Source organism: Sander vitreus, chromosome 6 (genome assembly GCF_031162955.1).
Source record: "Sander vitreus isolate 19-12246 chromosome 6, sanVit1, whole genome shotgun sequence".
Classification (NCBI taxonomy): Eukaryota; Metazoa; Chordata; class Actinopteri; order Perciformes; family Percidae; genus Sander; species Sander vitreus.
This window is the reverse complement of record NC_135860.1, coordinates 31,109,504-31,134,469: the sequence shown is the minus strand read 5'-3', so window position 1 is coordinate 31,134,469 and position 24,966 is coordinate 31,109,504. Positions and strand designations below refer to the sequence as shown.

The 24,966-nt window shown below is 41.8% G+C and overlaps 1 protein-coding gene across 1 annotated transcript in view; it reads right to left on the bottom strand.

The window, feature by feature from the left end:
• The window catches only part of rims2a (regulating synaptic membrane exocytosis 2a), a 174,526-nt gene that overhangs the window by 138,843 nt on the left and 10,717 nt on the right, over positions 1-24,966 (bottom strand). Inside the window, exons 2-5 of the mRNA XM_078253724.1 lie at positions 12,387-12,419; positions 11,410-11,502; positions 4,081-4,291; positions 3,449-3,460 (exon numbers count right to left, since the gene is read on the bottom strand). Coding sequence (XP_078109850.1) covers positions 3,449-3,460; positions 4,081-4,291; positions 11,410-11,502; positions 12,387-12,419 — 349 coding nt within the window. The remainder of the gene's footprint in view (positions 1-3,448; positions 3,461-4,080; positions 4,292-11,409; positions 11,503-12,386; positions 12,420-24,966) is intronic.

Below are 24,966 nucleotides of genomic sequence, written 5' to 3'. Positions count from 1 at the left end.
TGAACTACTCGCGGGTGTTTACTTGGTTAACTTGCACTTCAGCTCAATGATGGCTCCTCCTCACATCCTCTTAGCGACCTCCCGGTCAAACAGCGGAGCACTTTCAGTACAAGACTGATCCAGCTCCGCCGTGATGAGGACCGCTACAGGAGGTCCCTGCTGCCAGCTGCCATCCCCCTCTGTGTCAGGACGGTGGTTCGGGAGGCTTCCCCCTAACAAACTTAGACCAATACAAACCCTCTCACCCTGATCAAAAACTGCGCTACAACTTTACAGTGACAGTATACTTTACATTTCATTATGCAGTACTTGCGCAGTGCACAATTTACATCAAAGATTCTCCCACTTATTTAAGTTATTATTGATAAGTATTGCTCATAGCTCTTCAGCTACTGTTAGTTACATTTCAAGATGGGATTAATACAGTACTCTATCTACCTATCTATCTATCTTTCTATCTACAGTATCTATCTATCTATCTATCTTCACCCTAACACCCTTGCCACATCTTCTGCTCATTTCCATGCTCGCTCTCTGTTTCTCTGACTGACGCTGTCATTTAAACTTCGGCATCCTGCCATAACGGTTTACTCTGCTCCCATGTCAAAGACTAGCCTATGTATCAGCAATTTCTTGGATTTTCAACTCATTCTGAAAGCATATCTGCAAAAAATATTTGAAACATGTCACTATTGTCAAGCACAGAGATGAAGTGCAGTGACTCCTCTGGACTGGGATCAAATGTTTACTCCTGCATCTTCCATTGGGGTTTGCAGCTGTATCTCAGTATAGACAACTACTGCAAATCCTTACTGAATTCCTTTCTGAGCAACACTACAGTATATTGACAACAGCATCCACGTTCTATATGGAGAGTTGACCTGGAGTGCCGGGAGGCCAGGGAACCACCAGGCAAATAGCTGGCATTGCCTCAGTGGCACATTCCAGTGCCTCTCTGCCAATACCCGGACTGTCCATCGCCAGCCTGCTGCCACTGTTAACACTCAACACCATCTGTACAACAAGGTAACCGATCTCCCAGCTATTATCTACCAGTGAACAATGGCCGCCTGTACAACTGGGGTCTTGGCAGTGAAAGGAGCAGCAGGGCAGAGGTCTCTCCTAGTGTTCCTGCTACTCAGTTGTTTGGATCAAACCTGCTGGTATGTACTTCTCTCCAGGGTGGCTTATAGACTGTTAAGTTACTGTTTGGCCAGCAGGTTAGAGATAAAAAACTGCTATGGGAAATCTATATCATACGAGGACAGAGCAAATATATGACCCCTGTGAAGTGTTCATCTGGCTGTCTTTGTGCAGCTCACTAAACAAATATAGCATCACAGATATAGACAATCCCCAAGGGTATTCAATACTGCAATCAGTCATTATAGCTTTCCCTTTCTGATCTATAGTGTTCTATACATCACATGTAGGACTGCATGTTAGCGTTGAGTTGGGATGGTTTGGATCGGGTGTAGGATTTCATATTAATCAAAACCCTATCTTCCAATAGAGTGCTTAGAAAAGCGACTCCCCTTATCTGCTTGTTGGAGCAAGTATTATTACAAAGCAATATTAATCAGCAATGGGGTAATAATCCAAATTAGCTCTACAAGTACATTACTACCTATATGTTTAAAGAAAGGTCTAATTTGAATGGGTTGAACGGTAATTTAGTATTGCACCTACATAAAATGATAGGACTCACAAGAGACAGATTGAAAAAAATAAAGTACAACAGAGGTCAAAATCTGTGCAGCATTAGAGCTAACTCCCAAAATGCTGGATGCCACAATTTCCATAATGCAACACGATGCCTGGTATACACCCATATCATTAAAGTCAGTATTACGGGCTTTCTGATAAACATTTGTTGAAAGAAAGTCTCAAGCCCAAACCTATATAACCCAGATGACATCATCAGGGTTATTTCTTCACACTTTGTAGAGCTCACTCTGGAGCCACGTAAGATAGTATACAACTGTTTTCACAGTCTGAGTATAAATCTGTGTGACGGGTGAATTTAACTTCATGTGTAACATCGGTGGAGCGCGCCCGTTTTATTCCTTGAGTCTTGTCTAAGGGGCCATCCACACGGAGGCGCTTTTTGGTGCAAACGCACGTTTAGCATCGTTTGGCCCGTCGTCCACACGAATCCAGTAAACGCACTGCCTGAAAACGCACTTTTTTGAAACCTGGTCCCAGGATGAAAAAATTCGAAAACGGCTCCCTTTTGGCTTCGTTTGGACGGCGAAGCCGCATACTTATCCTATCGATGATGTCATCGCCACACCCCTCGACCTCTTACCCACGGCCACTGACACACACGACTGCGGTGAAGCTATAAGCGAGCATATCCCATCTCCATGGTCAAACAAGCTCACGTAATCTAAATACTTTACTACATAAATGTCTCTGCTTATGTAGCTAACGTTAAACATCGCTAAAGCAGCTACGTTACGTTAACGTTAGCTGCTATGGTTATCTGTTTATAAAGTGGAAGTAGACAACTTATCAACTAGCTAGCTAATCTGTCTGCTTATCAACTCCTTGAACGGATTATAGCAACCTTTAGCACGGCTTATTGTAGAAAGGCTACTGCAAGAAAAACGTGTAGATTATCAAAAAGACATTGGATCACTGATGTTTGTTTGACTGCCGATGTTAGCTAGTTAGCAGCGCTAACGTTAGCTCTGCCAGCTTGCGCGCTGCAATCATGTCCGATGGCAGACAGAATTGCAAAATAAAAAGCAATCCAACAGCACATTATACAATGTAAACAAAGACACGTTTTCTTGCGGTGGCCTTTATAAAATGAGCAGTGGTGAAAGTTATTATAGTCCATGGATGTATTAAGAGAACGTTAGTCTAGCTAGTCATGTAATGATGGGAAGTGGAAGTGTGACAATGCTCTTCTTCTCCGTTTGTTGGTGAATTTCTTTAGCAGAAACAGCGCCATCTATAGGCCTGGAATATGAAGTAACGCGTTGAGTCATTTACAAATGGATCTGTTTGGACGCAACTATTCTTGAAACGAATCCAGGGAAGACGGGTAAAAAAAAGATTGTTTTGGTACGTGTGGACGTGGCCTAAACGTTATCCTTTTTGATTCCGACCTTATCTGTCTTTTGTCATTTAACACTCTTTGTATCTCTGTTTAAGAAGCACAATGTCAAAAACATTTCTACCCTCTTGACGATAGTGTGTCTTTAATGACCTAATGTTTAGTCATTGTTTATTTCAGAATGACATGGTAGACTCACAGACAAATACTAATCAGGACTTTTCTTGTTTTTGTTTTCATGTCATTGTTGGCTGCTGTATGTGTGTGTATATATATATATATATATATATATATATATATACTGTATATACACATCACAGTTTTTCATGAACAATGTTTGTGTTCAGACATAGTCCCAAGAAACGCAGAAAAGGATTTGCTAACCACTTTGTCCTCCTGTTGCAATTCCATGAGAGCAGGAATGCAGCAGAAAGAAAGAATGAGGGAGACAGGGGGGGGGGGGAGAGAGATTGTGAGTGACATTAGTAGGTCCTGGTAGTACCATCGCATTCCAACAGCAAAGGATTGGATGGCATCGCATAAAAACACTCAAGCTCATGATTTAAATTTAAGCGGTCTAATACTAAAAGCTTTGGCTTAGTCTGGTGGGGAGGATTTTACAGAGGTTAGTTAGGAACTGGTGTGCCACATTATACAAAAGGTTCCTTTATGGGAAAAGTAAAGGAAGAACAGTTCCCTCCAGTGGTGAAATAGGACAACTGTAAGTTACAGTAAACATGAATAAGACATCTAGAGCTGTGAATTAACACATAAGAGTGAACAGAATTAGAATAAAAGCATGCAGGCAGAGAGTTTCTGACCGGAGTACATGTTGATAATCTGAAAAACAGTTGCCATTAGAGACACTGTTGGCTCAATTCCCAGATTATGATTTCACTGCAACGTTTCATAACCTTGGATTTAAAACCGTAGTGTAGGGGAAATTTGCCGGAGGGTGGGACATCTGCATGTGTGTGTATGTCCTTATAAATACCGAGCATGCGAGCCAGTGTTACCTTATTTGACCGCAGAGACACTCGTCCTCCGCACCGAGCACAGAATTTGGTTTGGCAATATGAACAGAGGTGGCCACAGCCATCGGCAAACTTGGTTTTGTGGCATATCCCGCAGGTTGGGGCTTCGCTGTTCTGCTCCTGAGTCGGCTTAGACTCTTCCCCCATCTTCTTAACCTGGTCCTTGTACGATTCAAACTGCTGGTGCAACTTCCTGTAAGCGAATGGGAAGAACTGCGGTTAGGAAAGGAGAGATTAGATTTGGTGACCTATAAAAAAAAGGTTTGTGTTTGATTCAGTTATTGAATGCTTATGTGTAAAGGAACAAGTATATAGCAAAGCACCAATGCTACCTACCACAGCATTTATAGCATAAGCTCATTTTCAATGCCCGTTCCTTAAAACATTCATCAGAATAACATTGACCTAAGAACAGTGTAAAGGCTTATTTTATCCAAAATGTGCTGTGCTTTAGTGAAACAACTACACAAAAACTCATGAAATGTGTGCCTTTTGTGTAATCAGTATGAGCCTATAGGATGGATTCACATATTTGTTTCTGTTGTAGTCAAACTTGCACATGCATATGTTTATGACAGAGTGGGATAACAATCTTTGTGCACCAGATTCATCCCTCCTATTGCCACCAGTCTGATTCATGTGTTCAGCCCTGTTCTCAAAATCACACTTACACAATACGCTTCTACTATCGACTGACTAACTGATATAACCTCGGACATGTGCAGTGTGTAAGGAAAAGCAGATACCATGACCTCAGAAGCTTCAAAACTGAGCTCCTCCTTTGATACTGCACCTCCCCCAAAACAGGGGGGGGGGGGGTATCAAATTTGCTTTGCAAGTTTAAGAACATCACTTAATTCCACTTTCTCAGGTTCCCCTGCGTTTAATGAATCATTTGCACCTGTGTTTCTGTAGCAGGACAGTCGTAAGGTGAGACAGAACACCTTAGAGACATACTGTTAGATAGCTATATTACCAATTCACACAATTAGTATTTCTCTATTGTATTACCTAGGAAACCATTGTTTTCACAGACAGTAGAGCCTAACACCCATTAAGCATTAGTGCAGTGTCTATTGCGTTACTGTTTGTGTCCTATAGATGGCCTCCTACTGATACATTACACCTGATCTCATACAGTGGATCCTTGACTTCTAACAAGTCCTGAGAGGCTACTGAAAAAAACTGCATGAACTCTTCGCATGCATTTTGTATGACACATGTCAATTGAGTGTCTCCTTGGAAACTAAACACTGGGCTGACTTAATCTGCCGATTAGAATTGGTTTCGCCCCACATATCCCCTGCAACATTCATTAGCACTTGTGAATTATTGAGCAACGCTATCCTTTTACCACATACAGCTCTGCGTTTGAGATAAACGCGCTTCCTTTACCCACAACCAGACCTTTAGAGCCCAAATGTAATGGCCACACACCACCTGACTATCTGTGCGTGCGGTTGTGTGAGCGAGTCTCTGTGCCATCCGAACATTAGACAGAGTGCCATTGGCATGCCCCCCCGTTGTACCCACTGAGGGATTAAAGGGCTAATTGTGTCACAGCCTTTGTGTGTTTACCAAGCAGAGATTAGTATGTAGCCTTGTTCAACAGATCCCACCAAATCTCATTTGCTGACAGAGGGCCTGATAACAGAGTGATGAAGACTGTGATACAAGAGGTAAAGCCACCGTCTCCGAGGATCAAGGAAATAAGACTACAATCGTGTTTTATTCTCACCTAATCTCCCTTTACACTCAAACGTTTACAGAGACATGAGCTCGATCCAGGGCAACTACGTTACATGGACGAAGGGCCACTGACCTATTGTCAGACAAGGTCACTGAGAAGAGCTGTTAAAGATAACCAATGATTACCTCTCCCTTCCTCTGTATCACGCCACTTCCTTTAATGCTCACTCACCTAAAACGTGGGGTATACTCGCCGCAGCCGACCTGTCGAGCGCCAGTGTGACGTCATGGGAGCGCCGTAGCTGTTTATACTCGCGTGTGGTGGTCGCGACACTAGTTGCAGTCTTCTCCTGAACAGAGGTGGCGCTAATGAGGAAACTTATATTGTTTATATTGTTTATATTCTTTTTATCCTTCTTATATTTAGAGTATGTGTGACATGCACCACCATGACAAATTCCTTGTGTGTGTAAAAAACATACTTGGCAATAAAGCCCTTTCTGATTCGGATTCTGAAAGGCTACCGACTTTGACTAGAAGAAGAAGAAAAAGGTAAACAACGGCAGAACTGGCAGCAGCATTGACGTCAATGCTTCGATTTGATTGGATGACCTACTTCCTCAGATCAAGCCTTTCATTCACCATAAAAGAACTCATCTTAACCCAGTAAGTTTACAAGAGAGACTTGCAGTCACTCTGAGAGTCCTGGCATCCGGTTGCCCAGGAGCTCGTTCATGCTTCCTGTTTCCGCTTTGTCGCGCGCCGCTGAAAAAATTGAAAAATGCATGCATTTTTTTTTTTTTTTTGATTCATTTTATTTAAACAGGGACAATGCACAAGTTAACATTAACCTTGTATAAGAACAAGGAGAGATGCATTGTGCAAGGTTGTAGCTACAAGTGCTATTTTCCGCCCGTAGTCCCTTGACCTCTGGTCAGCGCACTCAAAATCCTGGCACACCAGCGAGATCTATGTCATTTCGACGTCACATTGGCGCGCACCAGCTCGGCTACGGCGACTGTAAAACAGCCCTTAGGGGGTTAAATAGGTTATAAAAAACACTTATAAAAAACATTTGGTAACACTTTACTTGAAGGTATCTACATAAGAGTGACATGACACTGTCATGAACACATGACACTGTCATGACACATGAACCTTAACCCTAACCCTAATCATAACCATAACTTTAACCATAACTTGTCATGACAAAAACCAAATGACACTTCCTAAAAGAAGCGTTATGTCATAAACGTTAAAGTGTAACCAAACATTTTCACAGGTGAGAGTTTTACAAATTTGACTGAAGTCTGTATAGGCCATGTACAGTATATATGTTGATTCTAAGATGGTCACTGAGACATCAAGAAGCAAGAATGAACAGAGAGCTCACAAGTAATGCAGCAGATTTAAATACAACAAATGAGTTACCAAGTAACTGACAGCAGGCAGCTGGTACACAGTGCCCATTCCAGAGGGTTTGCTTATTTGGTCAAACACGGTCAAATGTAGGTGACACTGCTGACGAGTAATCATACGCTGCTCATTGTCCCAGCTCATGCTAGCGTATCGGAGCGCTCTTACCTCTGTGCCGCACCAGAGCAGCTACACACAGCCGGTAACCTGAGCCTCTCTCTTGGACATGTGACAGACCCAACAGCGAGGGTGAACTACAAGCTCTCCGCAAGCTCCTGGATTCTACTTCTGCCACCACCTGTCTGAGCTCAATTTTAGCTTCTCTGTCATCCTTAAAATACATCACGTTGGCACTGAAAGCATAGCTAGACATGACAGTGTATTAACCGGCTTATAAATGTGTGTATTAACAGCATCCATTTAAAAGGGGAATTATCACCTTCCTCGGCCAGTGTATCTTTTGGTCATTCAATTTTCCTTTCATAAACAGGTATAAAAAAACAAGTACTTAACTTTAACTTTCTATTTCATTTCAAAAAAATAAAATCACTAGAAAACAGAAATGAAAAAAAGGCCTGTTTTTTCATATTCAGAGACCGGATGTTGTCATTTCCAATGCAACAGCGCCAGTGTACCAGTGTTGCTTTCAGCAAAGGCTAAAATGACTTTGGATTCTTACTCTGATGTGATTTTAGACATGGTGGAAAAAAAGGCCTGTCATGTGCAGAAATCTCTGTGCGCATATCACAGGGAAGTGGGGGTGCAAGAGGATTTTCTGCAAGAAATGTGAGGAGATTTTGCGCTGGAAATGGCTCAAACTTGATGTGACCATAGACTGTATGGACTCATCTGACACCACGCTGAAGTTAACTTCCGCTTCGCAGCGTCTGATTCTGCAGTTGAGGGAAACTTGTAGCTCCGTGTTTTTTGCACCTCTTTACATAAATATACATAAATATGGCTATGAAATACATCCTAAAATGAATAAATGAGGCAATACATATAAATTAAGCTAGGTAAGGACTACTAGCCAGTCAGAAGCAGAGTATGAGGGCGTGCCCTGACAGTACCTAGGTAAGGACTACTAGCCAGTCAGAAGCAGAGTATGAGGGCGTGCCCTGACAGTACCTAGGTAAGGACTACTAGCCAGTCAGAAGCAGAGTATGAGGGCGTGTCCTGACAGTACCTAGGTAAGGACTACTAGCCAGTCAGAAGCAGAGTATGAGGGCGTGCCCTGACAGTACCTAGGTAAGGACTACTAGCCAGTCAGAAGCAGAGTATGAGGGCGTGCCCTGACAGTACCTAGGTAAGGACTACTAGCCAGTCAGAAGCAGAGTATGAGGGCGTGCTGCTAGACAATAGCTAGTGCTCAAAAGGACCACGTTTGCCTCTAAAGTAGCTGGGCTAAATGCTGTCGGGAGTTTATTAAAAATGTAATACTCATAAAAGTTTCCTCTAATGTAGCTCAGCGTAAATTCTGTAAGGGAGACTTCATTTACGTTAACTCTCTTCTCTTTTACTGATCAGCTGGTTGGTGGGTGTTACGTTTGTGTAAACCAATCAGAATCGGGCACGTATGTTCAAGCCAATGACAGCATGACTACCATGTTTTATATCTATTCTCTCTCCTGCTTCTGTCAGTTGTCTTTTCAGACGAGAGTGTGACCCGCCTCCTCCCCTTCTACCTCCAGGCATCTTCAACCGCAGTGTTCTCGGTCTTCTCCCGGCTGACGGCTCCCTTTTGGTTTTTCATCCGGTCTACGGGTTTTTAGTCACCACCACCAGTGTCTAGACTCCATTGGGGGATATGTTTGGTTTTTCTAAACCTTAGAAATATATATATATACATACCCCTTTTACGATGGAGTCTAATCTCCAAAGTTTATGTATGTACTTACTTTGCACTTGTAACTTACAAATAAATGTTTGCATATGTGCAACGAAGTCTCTCCTGATTGAATAACATACAAGTTGAAAATACTGAAACACCATTATTTATGCAAATTAGCACATATTTAATTAGACAATGCCTCAGTCATTTGCATAATTAAACATACACGTTCAGAATACTAACGTATACTATATACGAATACTACTTGTAATACAAGAGATTATTGTCTTAATGTAAATAATCAACTGGGGAAGTTTAATGGAGATATCAGTTAGTTAAAATAGTTTCCCTATTCGCCTGTAGTGTCTCTTTAACATAGGCTGCAAGGTGAAACTGGCATTACTGATTTCAGTATTGTTCAATACTTTCCGCCACTTGGATCCTCTGTTTATGTTATAGAGGATACTTTTATGAGACTAGATCAGTTGAAAGAGTTTCTGTTGCAATTTGTGTGGGGGGGGGTCATGTTGCACAATGCCGGTACTAAGAGACGGAGAGTCAGAGGGAGGCAGGGAGAGGGAAATAAATAAATGGGACATTTTGAAATAAAAGTCCGCTCAAGCATCATCAGAGCAGGGTTCCAAAGAATAGACTGTAAACATTAATATAAATAGTCTATGTTCCAAAGTCATTTTAGCCTGTGCTGAAAGCAACACTGGTACACTGGCGCTGTTGCCTTCGAAATGACAACATCCGGTCTCTGAATATGAAAAATCAGGCCTTTTTTCGTTTCTATTTTCGAGTGATTTTAGTTTTTGTAAATTTTGAAATAGAAAATGAATATCAAAACATATTTTTTAAATATCTCTCATCCCCTTTTGACCATGAAAAGGAAAAAAATGCCTTGTATTTCAAATTCAAATTTTGTATTTTAAAACGAAAATCAAACAACCATTTGTTTTTTGTTTTTTAATACCTGTTTATGAAAGGAAAATCGAATGACCAAACGATACACTGACCTTCCTCCAACCCCTTCTATCTAAAACAACTTAAACGGATGGATGAGGTTGTGTTTCTGTTTTAAGCAGTCATATCACAATGTTTTCTAGCTCTTCACTTTAAGCTAACATTACTTTAACTGATTGAAGCCACAACAAGCTCACAAACCCACAGCCCTGACAATGTGTTATGGCTAACTATAGGTCGCTAACAATTGTCTATTCAACGTAACACATCTAGCAGACAGTCAACACAAGTTCAATGTTGATTCTCCTTTCTGCTCTGGTTTGGTCTCGAAAAACTTTTCAGAAACATATCTGTCTTTAACTTGCTAGCTGCTCTACTGCCCAAGTTAGTTGCTAGCTTTTGAGAAATTTAGCCATTTGGTGTCGAGTACTGTATGTAGCATACTGTAGGTTTATGCTAAAAACAGATTTCTGCTACTGCTGGAAATGAGGTTGCTGAGAGAATTGACACCAAACCGTTTAAAGTAGCCTAACGTTAACGTTACCTTTGCAGACTGTAAAACCAACAAAATAAAGCTACAACAGACTTAATGCTCCAAAGTGCTGCAGAGTTGAATGACAATTGTCTGTGGGCATGTACAAACCATTTTTCATGAGTCAAATTTGATGTGTATTTTGGGTAAAGTAAAACCTAACGTTACTTGAAGTTGCTAAATTCCATTCACCCCAACATGCTAGCAACCCTATACATACATTAACAGCACACAAAGCAGGAAAAGCACATGAGTAATTAATAATTGGTTAAATTCCACTTACATGTGCATGTTCTTAAAAAAAATGCCTATGTACAGGGTCCAGATTTGGTGCTATGCCCATGCTCACAATTCATAATTTTTCCTAAATACACACTAGACAGGTTTAACCCTTCAGACTGATATTTAATGTGTGCAACCAGCCCCAGGTAACTGAGGGCCACAGTGCTTTTGGTTCACTATTCTACTTGGGAGTTAACTAACATTCACCTGATGTCCCTGCAGTAAATAAGTCCATACAGTAATTAGCTTATAGAGAACATTAGCCAAAAAGCTTTACTCGCGGACATTTGATGGCTAAGTAACACACAAACATATATGACAATATAAGTTGTTTTTCTCGACTTTAGTATATTAGTACTGGTACCACATCGCAAAGATTTATTATTATGTCATTTATAAAAGTAGGATCCATGAATGACCACCCCTCCCACAACTCCACTCTCTCCCTCGTATGCTTCAACAAACACTGAGACATTGTGTAACATAGACTAACATCCACTAGGCTCAAACATACTGTGCGTCCAGCTGCTGGGATCACCGCTGTATATTTGTGCCTGCTGAGAGGAGATCAAAAGGGGTCTGTTCTTTTACTTACGCGTCTGGCTCTGGCTCCTTGTCATTTTGGGACTTTTGCTGGGGCTGAAGGACGTTATTTACCAGCTCAGTGATCCCACTAAAGGGAAACCACCTGTTCAAATAAGCAAAATGTGACTGGAACATCGCAATAAGGCATCATGGGAGAAAACAATTGGTCCTGAAAGGAGTTTTTTAGGAAGCAGGTCAGATTCTAAGAAGTGAACAATAGCAGGGACATTCACTACAACCAGCGCAGAGAGAGGAGAAGGCCGGGACACGGGCAGAGCAGCGATTAGTGGAACATTGACAACCAGACACAGTGTCAGAAATACAGAGAAAAAGATAGACGAAAGAAAGAAATATGATACAGACAGACTTATAGTAGAGGGAAGGCGAGAAGAAGCAGGAAAGCTCTACAGCCAATGGAAATGAGAGCTGCATCAAACGCCCAGCTGAGGGTAACAGGAGTGTCATTTATTCCAACCTGGTGGTGCAGTAGGGGTCAGGTAATCAGACTGGTTAGGCCTACGGGTGGATTTAGTCAAAATGCAGCTACAGTACGGTAGAGCAGGGCAGGTGCATCAAGTCCATATTTGTGATTGAATTATGAGGCTGTACAAGCCAATCAGAGTGCAGATGACACACTGGATGAGAATGGGCAGCCAGTTAGAGACCAGGGACAATGGGAAAGGGTTTGGGGGCCTGGCTATAACAAAGCTGGTAGAAAGGAAAAGCCGTCGTCATTGATGTCATGGAAGTCAGCCGTTTATTGTCAAGCACAGAATGCAACAATCTGTTCAATGTTACTCATTCAAAGCTCATAAAAAAAAGAATATGCCACTGTGCTACCACAGCTGCTTTCCATGACATTAGTGACATTTCTTTCATTTCCCCCCCCCAGAGACAAAGAGGAGAAAGCCACAGGAAGCACACAGCACCGACTGACAGGAAGAAGTGTCAAAGCCTAGAGCACTCTGGGTAATGCAGTTCACTTACTGTGCCGGCTGAGGCTTTGGTTCTTCTTTGATCCTAAAACATAAAAAAAAAAAAAAAAAAGGTGTGCACAGCTCAGTGCATACAGAACACAAAGAGATGAGGAAAACACAAAATACTGACACAACTGATAGCACAAAAAATGTGTATGGCATAAATAATACTTAAACTGTAATATGAATAATATTCAGGATATTATAGATGATGCTCTGATGAAAAGGATGACAATGATGAGGTTAACAACATGAAAAAAATTAACATTCTGAATTAACATTCAGAATGAGTAAATATGACAAAGTAAGTAAGGGATTTGGACAAACTTAAACTTAAATATGACTGCTTCATGTGAGTAACACCCTCTCTCATACTGGGTAGCTTTACATTACTTTTTATGGTACCTTGGCTTTCTACACATGCTTGATCAGAGTCCATTACGACTGATAGCAAGGCCATTAACGGCAATGTAAACATCATATACCTTTTTATATTTTAAACTAGGATTAAAGGATCTGTTCAGATTTACAAGAACACATTTTCTCACTTTTTGACTTTTGTGGTGCTCTGAGCATTGAACAATTACATTTGAATATTGGAACAGCAACATGTCCTTTCCACAAACAATGCTGTGGTTACTCTGGGCAATCCGCAGATCTCGGTGTTGCCAATTTTCATTGGAACTACTTTCTACAGATTAAATAGTTCCTATGGAAACAGTTTCTGTTGCTGTTGGACATTGTAAATATGATTTTGAAATCCTGTGAGCACCACAAGCAAAATTCAATTCACCTCCATTGTATTGGCGCAGCAGCAGAAACAACAGAGGTGGATATCGTAAAACCTGTGCAAATAAAACCAAAACTAAACAAACAGACTACGTCAGAACCAAAAAGCCAAACATCTATTAAGTAGACTGTCCCCTCTAATGACCACACTGGCTTAGAAACAAAACAAGAGTAGCAGTTACCAAAGCATCAGAGCTGTCATATACAGCGTCACCAAACATGCAAAGTCTGTACATTACACATTCTTCATGTGGAACTATCTTTAACAAGTTGAACTAGGTGTACCCAAAATGATCAAGACAGCACAACCAGCACTCAAACACACACACACACACACACACACACACACACCCACCACCACCACCACCACCACCACCACCACCACCACATGACTGTCTAGCATCTGTATATCATCTAGCACAGAAGCAGCCAGTTCAGCCGCTCTCTTCTGATTTAGGTGTCATTATAAGCAGAACAGAGACAAGTTGCAGCTGAGAATCACACTTCAGAACTTCACACACATCACCACCCCCTTATGTTAAGCACATAGTCAGCTTTATATAGCTGTGGGAAATGGAATGTGTTAATTGGATTTTGTCTTTTTCTGACTGAGGCACAGCAACATTTACTACATTCTACATAAGTGACCTGATACTTTTCTGACTTTTTTTCTTTTTAATCTGTCAACTTATACCAACACCAGTACTCACTGTTACAAAAATAGTGAAAAATGCACACGTCAATTTCCCAGGGCCCAACGTTATGTCCATGTAACCCAAATATATTTAAATTACAATGACATAAAACATGGAGAAGTGGCAAATTAAACTAAGAGTACTTCACTTTTCCTCCAGAACGTTATTGTTGCTGGAACTGAAAAGCCTTCATTTACAAAATCTATTGGACAATGAATAAAATGGCTTGGGCTGCAACTCATCGTCGATTAATCTATGGATTGTTTTCTTGATTAATTGATTCGTTGTTTGGTCTATAAAATGTCGATCGGTGTTTCTCAAAAGCCCAAGATGACGTCCTGATATCTTGTTTTGTCCACAACTAAAAAATATTCAGTTTACTGTCACAGCGGAGTGATATTCGCATTATATTCACATTAAAGAAGCTGCAATCAGAGAATTTGAACTAAAAAATTGTTAATCAATTATCAAAACAGTTGGTGATTAATTAAATAGTTGACAACTAATCCAATCATCTTTGCAGCTCTAAAAAATGTCTACTGAAAACAATATTCCATCAAGTACAAATACTTCAGATTAACTACGTGGCTGCCATTAAACTGCAGAGCAGTTGCCTCCCAACAGCCTACTTTAGCTAGAGGTAGAGCACACCAGTCCGTCTGATCTGTGTCAGATGAGCGAGAGAACACACGAGAGAAGATATAGTCCTGTGTACCCATCAGTCTCGCTGCTCTGTTTTCCGATGAGCCAGTCCATATTTATCCTCTCGCTGTGTTCTCCCGATGACCTGCAGCGCCGTTCTTTATTGATCCCATCAGCCCCGTCTCTGTGGTCGCATTACAAGCCTCACAAAGTGTGTGTGAGTGAGTATCCGCCTGTGTGTGCCCATATCCATGTGTGTTACTGTACTCATACGTGTGCATGCGTCAGTGTGAGTGCACAGTGTATTATTTGGCAGTAAAATGAGTGAGTGTTAAATGTCACAGGTGACGTATTCAGTATCCCAGCTGCTGAGGAGGCCTGCAGGTCAGATACAGTCTCTGTTTTCCATCTCTTTAACCTGTACTCTGCTTCACACAAACCTCCCAACACACACACACAAAATAGGAAACACACACTGGTACACAGCTAGGAAAAAGGTTTGTGTAGAGCATCTTCATGTCTCAGTGTACGATTCTCTCTTTTCTTCGGTTTCAGAGTGGCAGTTTTAAGTGAGCCACATGCTGCTGTTATTTTTAGCCTCTGTTTTTATTTTGTTCTGTATTTGGGTTTCACCTACTCCGCTTCACTGGCTTTGCATGGAGAATCAGCCATGTCTGACCATGACTGATGCTACACTGCTCTCTAGTGGACAGATGTGCTGCATAAACTTCTAAGAACTAGATTCCTGGAGTTCTATGAGGGAATTTGTAAGTAGCTTGTTATGCCATTTTGTGCTACTGTATATTGTCTTTTGAGAGAGAAAGGGGAAAGTGAACTGTTATTTCTGAAAGTGTGAATAGTAGTGTGAAAACATAGTGCTTTTGTTATTTTAGTGATCCAAAACCCTGCTGGATTTAGTCATACATTATGTAAGCATGTATATATGATGCATACATATAAATGCAATTAACCAGCTGGCAGGATGCTTAGCAGTACTGCACACAATCAATTAATCAATGTATTAATTGACAGAGAATTTAAGCAGCAACTATTTTGATAGTGATTAATCGTTCACTTTTCAAGCAAAAATGCTGGTACCAGCTTTTTTCTTTATGCTTTTCTTTAAGTTAATTGAGTATCTTTCGATTTTGGACTTTTGGTCGGACAAAAATGAGCAATCTGTCACTTTGCGCTCTGTGCAATGGTGATAGTCACTTATCGAAATTTCTTAGATTTAATGGACAAAGCGACTAATCCATTTTGTTGAGAAAATTACAAGCAGATTATTTAATGAGGACAAAAATCGGTAGCAGAAATAAGAAAGGAATCCTTGAAGTAATTTCATAAAAGCTTACGTAAAAACAGATTTTAATGTCATGGTCTGAGGTTTTTCTTATTACAAATATTATAACACAACAGAAGCTGAAAATATAAGTAGTTCACAAAAGCTTGCATGCACCACTTACACCTGTAACCCCACAAAAACGAATTAGGCGTGAGCAGCACTATACAACACAGACAAACACAAACATCACCAAGAGGAAATGAGAGGAAAAGGACATTATTGTTGTCCATGTTCTGGACTGTACACTTAAAACACCACAGCTACACCAAAGATGTCAGCAAAAGGAAAAATCTACATCGCCCCTTTAAGAATTAACACAGATTCTTTCCCCCCAGGGGGAAAGGCAAACCAAAATGTACATGCTGTGATACCAAAATGCATGGTCTCCTTGTAAAGTCTGCAACCCTCTTGTTGAGGATTTCATTCAGCTCAGATGGGAGTGAGATCCTTTGGAGAGCCGAATTGATGCAGTTCCTTCTGTACAGCAGGACAATTACACAGCCGGCTGTCACGAAGACCTGAACATTTTAGTAAGATCCCAGAGATTTAATTAATCTGAGCCCTCTGAAGATATCTCTGCTAATCAGCAGATGGGAGGGGAAGAGAGGAGAGGAGAAGATGCTTAAAACATACCTGCTACTAACTGCTACTCCATTGCCACAGCTGTGTTAAAGCCGCCTACACATGATAAGCGTTTGGCTCCCTGCGCCGCTCAGAGCAAAGCGCAGAGAGCAAAGCGCAGCGCAGGTATTCGTCATCAAGGGTGGCAAGGAAGCTATTTCCCGTTGGTAGGTAACGACAGCTGTTATCTCATTGGTTGCGCTTCCGAAAGGTCAGCGGCAACGCAGCGCAAAGCGGAATTCCGAGCGGTGCGCGACGCCAGGGGTAGCACAGCGCATAGTTGGGCGGCACCGCTCTCCCCGTAGGAAATCAATGAAACGGCCAGCGCAAAGCGGTTTTGCCACCTATCATGTGTTGGCGGCTTAAGACAAATACATTGATGAGACAGCTGTACAACGAGCCCTGAATCCTTACATTCCCACGCGCTCAGAATGCACCACAGCAGGTCCAGCAACAGCTAATATGTGCATCTAAGAACGTGTCATTCATTCCTACTGTAGTCAAAACATTTGGGCACTGATTGTCAAATCAACTGACACATTACGAAAGCCTTGGTGAAAATGAATGTCATAGTGCATAACAGTTTCAGAAACAGAAACACCGCTTTACTGATTTGGGTTGGTCTCACCGCTCTCATTAAAGCCTTTTCAGCAGCAATAGGCAGCTGTATACAGCAACAACAAATACAAGCTGTGATAAATCCACTATAGGCTACCTGCTCAGCACCAAACAGACAGACTGACACAGTTAGCCACTGGCTGGTTAACATAGTGGCGCATTTAGCTGCTAAAGAGCCAGTTATTCCCACTTAGAGTTGGTGGAGAACAAAACAGAGCAAAAAGGAGAGTGAATATTGGACTCGCATTCATCAGGTGCACACATACACGACTCCAAATGACTATGCTAATGTGGCTCCGTGTCTGCTGGATGTGTAAACAGGCAATTGTTTGCTAACATCTTTGCCATCTCAACTTCATACGGTGATAACATGTCGATGTTGTTAGTGATGTCAGATTTGCGAACAAATCTCTATTTTTCTCTCTTAAAGAGTTAACTCGATTCGCAAGCAGGAGTGAATCCAATATACTGTACCTGCTTCTGTATGGTGCATGAGCTCAGAGTATAGCCAGAGACGGTGTAGAACCAACAGAGAATCTTTGGTATAGCCTTTCCGAGAGTCGCTGCTCCAGACTCTCGTTCTGCGCGCACCCCCCGAGCTGAGGAACAAGTCGTTCATGAGTCGTTCAGCGACAAACTCTCGTTCAGCGACAAACTCTCATTCTGCGCGCACCCCCCGAGCCGAGGAACAAGTCGTTCATGATTCGTTCAGCGACAAACTCTCGTTCAGCGACAAACTCTCGTTCAGCGACAAACTCTAGCTCAGCGACAAACTCTCGCTCAGCGAGTACTTTGGCTTGAAAATGCTAAGCTAAAGCACCTATTAGCTCTACTGACATGATAATGTGGCTTACGCCAGCTACCACACATCTATGCTGGTTAGCGAAGCATTTCTTAGCTAATGATTCTTTATCGATTTTTTCTTTATAATGATAGTTATATATTTAAATGTATCTACATGTGTGTGAAATGTGTTTTCTAACCGTCAACAAATCCCATGAAAAGTTTGCAATTTGTTAGACGACTCTATGTATGATAGTGCATTTGTTGGGGACTATTTTCAGCCACAAATGAATACACATTCGGTGTGTTAGTGAGTACTTACAGCACCGTTGTGACAGGCTTAGAAAATAATGCAGGTAGCAGCTATGGGACACAACATTTTCCCTGTGCAACCTGCTGTATCAATAACTAATCAATGTAAAAAAAAAAGCACTTCAATCAGTTTGCTGGCTGAACATCAACAATATCTTCTACTACTTCTGTTCATTTTAGGCACACACAGCAGACCCATACACAGTATTTTCTGTCACACTGTACTTCACACATTCCACCCACGATATAACATTCCAATTACACCAACTCCCGTTCCCAAATGTGCTGGGTCAGCCAGTCACTGCAAGGTCTCTCTCTCTCTCTCGCTCTCTCGTTCTCTCCCTCTCTCGCTCTCTCCCTCTCTCTCTCTCTCTCTCTCTCTCCCTCTAATCCTGTCTTTGAGCAAACTGCTGCTCTTCTATTTCCTTCTCAAAAGTCAGCCAGATGTTGGTGGAACAGCTAAGAACAGTAGGGATGTGGTTAGATGTAAGTACTATGACTACTATGAGCAGAAGAAAAGAAGCCTGAACAACTCAACAGCTAAATATCCCTTGACATGTGAATGCAGCCTTCTTTGGATCCTGGTTAGGTTTGTGATGAATGTGTGTATATTGAGATCTACATGCGTCTGTGTATTCGCTCACTCTGGATTCGTTGCACTTAGAACTTTCTCGCAGGCTAGACTGACATGACAGCGTGTCCCGGCAGAGACGCTACAATAAAATGTTATAAATGCCTCCTCGAAGGACTTTAGAGTAGGATATTGGCATCCCACAATGCTTAACAGTTTAAACAGATAGCGAGATGCAGCCTCGTCTTGGCATCAACACTGGAGTAGAAAATCTGTGATAGGGGATCTCACGGCTAAGCAGTGACCCTGCAGGCCCTCTGAGTCCACTACAGACTGAGTGATAATTAGATCATAAGGGAGTAATCTGGCTCCGTGGGTAAATACCAACTACATACATCATTAACACCATCCCAGTCAGTCAGTACTGCCAGGAGAAGAGGTTAATGTGTGTCTGAAATCACTCAGAGGCAAGTGACCTACAGGGAAATCTCTCACTGGAGGCTGTGGCACTGCTCAATTCTGTTCTTGTCTTGGCTGAAGCAGTATGATACAAATTGTATGTTGGTGCAGTACAGTATGGTGCTAGTGCATACAGTATGATGATACATTACATCGGAAGAATCTTTTACCTGCAATGGAGTCATGACATAGGACGACACTTTAGTAACCCACCTAGGTGGTAACTCAAAAACATGTCTAACGCCTATCTGAAAAATGTAGTAGTTGCAAGAAAATGTTATGTATGACAATGCATGCATATGCATGCCATTTCTATTACCATGGTCTTTTTAAGCCCCCAAATTGTGCAAAATAAAATATGTTAAATTGGAGTCTTTTTGTTTTTGTTTTTCTTCTTCTCTGGTGACCATTTGGACATGTGTGTTATGTCCAGGTTCTTTATGGCAGAACCAAACCAAAGAAAACTAATGTAGTGTATAAAATGTGTAAACATGCCCATATTGTGTGTATTTGTAAGTAAATGTCCAAAATGTGGAAGCAACTCTGAATAAAGAAGACAAATGTAATCAGGGTCAAATCTAGCTGAAACTCCAACCACATTATATTTTCCCCAAAGCCCCTTAATAATGTGTTACTGTACTCCACCAGGCGTACAAAAACAACATGCACAGTGTATGACCGTGTCAGCATCATCCCTGCAGGATATATAAAACAGAAATCTCCCATTGTACCACCTCTACTGTACATTCCCCCGAAAATCTCCAAGAAAAGGAGTGTGCACTAAAAATAGCAGCTTATTTAAAGACAAATGATTAGGTCTTGAGACACCTGTTCATTCCACCTCGCTAATAAATGCCAGAAGATGTGCTACTTAACATTTTCTCTCCACCTCAGAGAGGATTATGGGGCAGGGGAGAGAGTGCTGATAACTTCCTCTGGCACGGGGCGCTGGCACCGCGAGATAGGCAGGGCAGGAGGGACGGTGAGAGGGCAAGCGCCTCGGTGTGGACGGGTTGGCCAGCTACCACAGCTGGGCCTTAGAAAGCACAGATACGATTGAATCCGCGGGGCACACTCATCAGAATAGGCAATCTAACAGCGCCCAAACCAGACCTCCTGACCAAGGACTAATATTCAGATTGTCAAACAAGAGTTGGCAACAGCAGATTTTCTGAGCAACGGGAAAGTGGCTAATCTGCTGCCAAATATAACTAAAATCCATCTGTTTCCTTAGATTACCTGCCAGGATTCAATTGAGCTGCTCCATATCTCCCCTCCAGAGAGATTTCCAAGTGGCAAGGAGTCAGCTAATCACCCAGCAGCCCACACATTCACAAGTGTATTTCCATGCAGGGCTTAGAGGAAACATATGCACAATATTCATTTTAACGCAGCTAGTTTATTGTACAGTGGAAACGTATCAACTATATGAGCAACATTTAGTCAGAGGCAGTGATACACCGTGTTTGTGTTCTTACCCATATGTGCTTGTTTGCTTGGTAATGGTGTGTGTGCGGACGTGTCTGTCTTTGTATGTGAACGCTTGGTTGCTTCTCCTGTCAGCCTCCTTTATTCATCCTGACACAGATACATTTTATTCTGGCTGTGATCAGCACTTTCTTGGCAGCTGACATTGTCCCATGCTGACTCCCCCACCCATACACTGCTCAACAGCTCTTCCGGGAATGCTCTAGAAACTCAGCCCTAACCCCAACACAGGTCACCGCCCTCAGCGTTAGCCCAATCTTTAGCTCCAGTAGCCCGACGGAGACAACTGAATGCAGCTCCATGTCCTCCTCTAAGCCTATACTATACACAGGGAAGCATCAAACCGCTCCTGGAGCACCAATTCTGTCCTGTCTCGCTATTTATTATATATATATATATATATATTATTTCCAGTCTCATGGTCAGCAAAAGCCTAGTTTCCGCCTGGTTTCTTGTAACTGGAACATCTCACATTTAATCCCCAAAAATATGACTTGCTGCGAGCATCAGCTAAAAAAAAAAAGAAAAGAAAAAAACAGTAGTGGAATTAGTGATGATCACGATCTTACTGTAAATCTCTGCCACTATCGAAACCTCGCCCCTCAACTCCCATCATCCCCAAACACATACAAAAAGCTCTCCATGATGTTGTTGTTCCTGGCTGGGAGCAGTAGGTGGGCTGTACTGAAACTGCAGTCAGCTGTCTGTGTCTCACTCTGGGCTACAATAATAGTCCAGCCATGGCTAACAATAGAGAGGTAATAGATACTTTGCATATTGTTGGCCCTGTTTGCTCTACTCTTTCCTGTCCCAATTTATCACAACAGCACGTCACTATGAGCTTGCTTAACTAAAATGCATTCAGTGTACACAGGCAGACAAGCACATGGGGCAATCTGATATCAGCTCACTGCAAACAGGTCACACCCATCACTTTGATAAAAATATGGCTGTAGATGCCATATGATGTTACACCCCCTGGAATTAGGGCTGCACGATATGAGGAAAATATGAGCTAATGTTGTAGAATATCGCGAGAACGGTATTACATTCGATAAACAAACAGATATGCCGTAGCCTCGTGCGATGTGTTTATTGCAGTATGTCTATGCAGTATATACTGCATAGACTACATAAGACGTATCATAGGGGCTTTTAAAGATTGGCACATTCAGCCCAAATAAACAGATGTGACCACAATGCTACACGACTGAAATGAAGTTGAACTCGCTGTCTCCCAACATCTGTCCGATCTGTTTGACTTTGACTGCTGTAAAATCCCAAATCAAAGGATTCCCTTGCATTAGCCGCCTCTCCACGCAGATTTAAAGCCAACCAGCCAACCAACCATCCAAGCAGCCGCCCAAACGAGGACAAGGCGACCAGCTTCTACTCGCCTTCTACAGCAAAAACACCCAATCCAGCAACCCCCCCCCCCCACCCCCCCATAAATGCCTGCATTTCCTGCCTTGAGATACTACTTCAAATGATTGTATTTAAGCTTCACAAAGGAGGATTTCTATGGTTCCGTTGAGCAACACCCCAACCCCCACCCCGACCCTCCCTCCTCGTTCCACTACTACACATCCAGGCCATCTCATCATCACCATGGCGATGGCGGCAGTATCTCAGTGGGACGAGTGATATTAAGGGATTAGTGGGAGATCCTCCATCAGACTCCGGTCGAGGAGCACAATCCCGGGATCACAACATCGGCCGTATCTCTGTGTGTGTCTCTCTCTCTCTATCTCTCTCCTGATCAGTGTCAGATGAGGGGAAAGAAAACAGGTCCCTTCACTGTTATTTTCATGGGAGATACTGTAGTAAACACAAAACTACACAAACAGAGCAACCGTGAATACACTAACACGTGCACACATACAGATACTGAATCTGTGGAATAAATCATGTGTAGCGCCCACAAAGCCACCTTCAGCCCTAGGCAGTATGAGCAGTGGTCTATGTGCTGTTGTACAGTATGTCCCAGTGTAGGTTACATGGTAGTTCCTGTGTGTAGTGTTCCAACAGTAGGCTTATATAAGGGCCACGGCTGCATTAGTGACATTATGACTGCTCTTTATCCTCCCTTATTTATGTCAGTAGGCTTCTTATGTAATACCTACAGCAACTTCTACTGTACATAGAAAGCACTGTAATGCTACTAAACACATAACCCCTGAACCCTGATGGACCTCTAAGAACAATAGGATAGGATTTACGATTTTATGTTCACGACGCGATTTTGTCACGATTTTTTAACAGAATGAGTCGCAGACAAATGATTGATTTTTCAAAAACCAAATCAAAACAATCAAAACAATTAAATAAATAGAACAATAAATTATCTTTTCAAATAAACGAACTAAGAAGACGTAGTGACCTTCGCAAAAGTACGGTAGATTACGCCCTAAGCTGTTTTTTTTTACATTTTTTTTATGTCAACCAGTTGTAATCTTTACACACTTAAATAGATTTTTGCTGATTCACGATGCATCGTTACATCCCTATAAATCATGTGCAGGGCAAACAGGAAATAAATTGTAAAAAGAAGCAAGCAGTTTCCCAGCAATATCAAAAACACTTCATATGATTACAGGATGTATTTTCAAAATAAAACTGCCAAGGATGTGAGCAGGGATTGCATAATCAAATGCATCCAACAGAATCCCTGCACCAATCATTACATAATAAATGACACTGTCTGTTTGACTCTCTACGGAGCTAATGTGTGTGTAGGTGTTTCATTGAGAGTGCAGTGTGTCTGTTTGTGTGTGTGTGTATGTGTTGGGCAAATACAGGGAGGCTGCATTTGTTTATAGAAAGCACTGGATGGTTTGAGTTTTTTAGCCACACAAAGGCATATTAGAAGGACCGGCTAGGCAGCATCCATGTGTTTGAGTCACCAGCTTGCACCTGCTCCAACCAGCTGAGTCTTGAATGAGCAGACCATGGACAAACACACAAACACACACACAGGGAAGGAAAGATTAGAGCGCCCTGTGTAAACTACCGCCAGTAAATATGCCAGCTCACACACACACACACACACACACACACACACACACAGAGCAAAGCATCTGGCGGGTGAGGACTATTAACAAATCATTTTATCGCTTACTGTCATTTCATTCTTTTCATTTTAACATTCATTTGGGTTTATAGCACTTCTTATGCCTACTTATACCGTGATTAAAGTAGTACCCCAACTCTACATTTGTATATCCAGTAGAATTTTGTATTTAGTTTCACTCTCACTACAGGGTCAGAATCTAGGACAAATTAACAAAGGTCTGTGCTGTGTTGTGTTGTGTCTCTTTTTAAGAATCTGCGATATGAAAACTAGCTTATTTTGGGTCTTAGTTTACCGAAAATAGGACTTATTAAGGTGGCCCATATGAAATGCATGAGCTTGCATTCTGGAGTGTGTCTAACCTTACTCGAGTTGTGTCCTGGTCTAAAAAACTTCAAGAACTTCTTTGTTAGTGGCAGCAACATTCCCTCCATGTGCTAATATCTAAGGATGTTGCCACAGTGTTAGCTGTTAGCCTGCTCAGAGTTAGCCTTTTTTCTAAAGGGGAAAAAAACGCTCTAGATTGTTTGTATTTCTCTGAACCAATCACAACCGTTCTGGGCAGTGCTAAGCCCCTTGCAAAATAGATGGTGGAGATAGTGGAAGGGGAGGGACATCCGGCGCGTGCAGCTTTATCTCAGACTCAGACTAGGGTAAATCTTGTTTGAAGCTGAAGCATTTAGCATTTAGTAGACTGCTTGGCCAAAGACACTGGTTTTATGAAATTGAGACAGTGTGTTAGTTATACTTTATTAAATATATTAACTGACAGACTTTGTGAAGGCCTTGGAATCCCCCGAGGGGGAACTAAATGAAAGAGCTTGGAAAAAGGGGAACTGGGCATCTTTGCTTTGCATACAACCGCAGAGACCTGAACCCAGATGGGGCAGAACATGGATGGAGGGATAGATTAATAATTGAGTTTAATAAAAACTAAAAACTAAAAGAATAGTTTTTAGGTAATACACCGAGTTAGATAAAAAGACCACTCAGCCTCTACTGCATGTAGATGTATGTAACATGTAAAGCTAGAGCTAGCAGGCGATTAACGACGCACAAAGACTGGAAGCAGGGATATAAAGTTAGCCCAGTTGTGTCTAAAGTTAAAATCATAAGTTGTTATTTTAACTATTCTAACTATTAAACTATTTCTTTCTCTCTACAAATCTTTTTTCGGCCCATATTTAGAAACAGTGC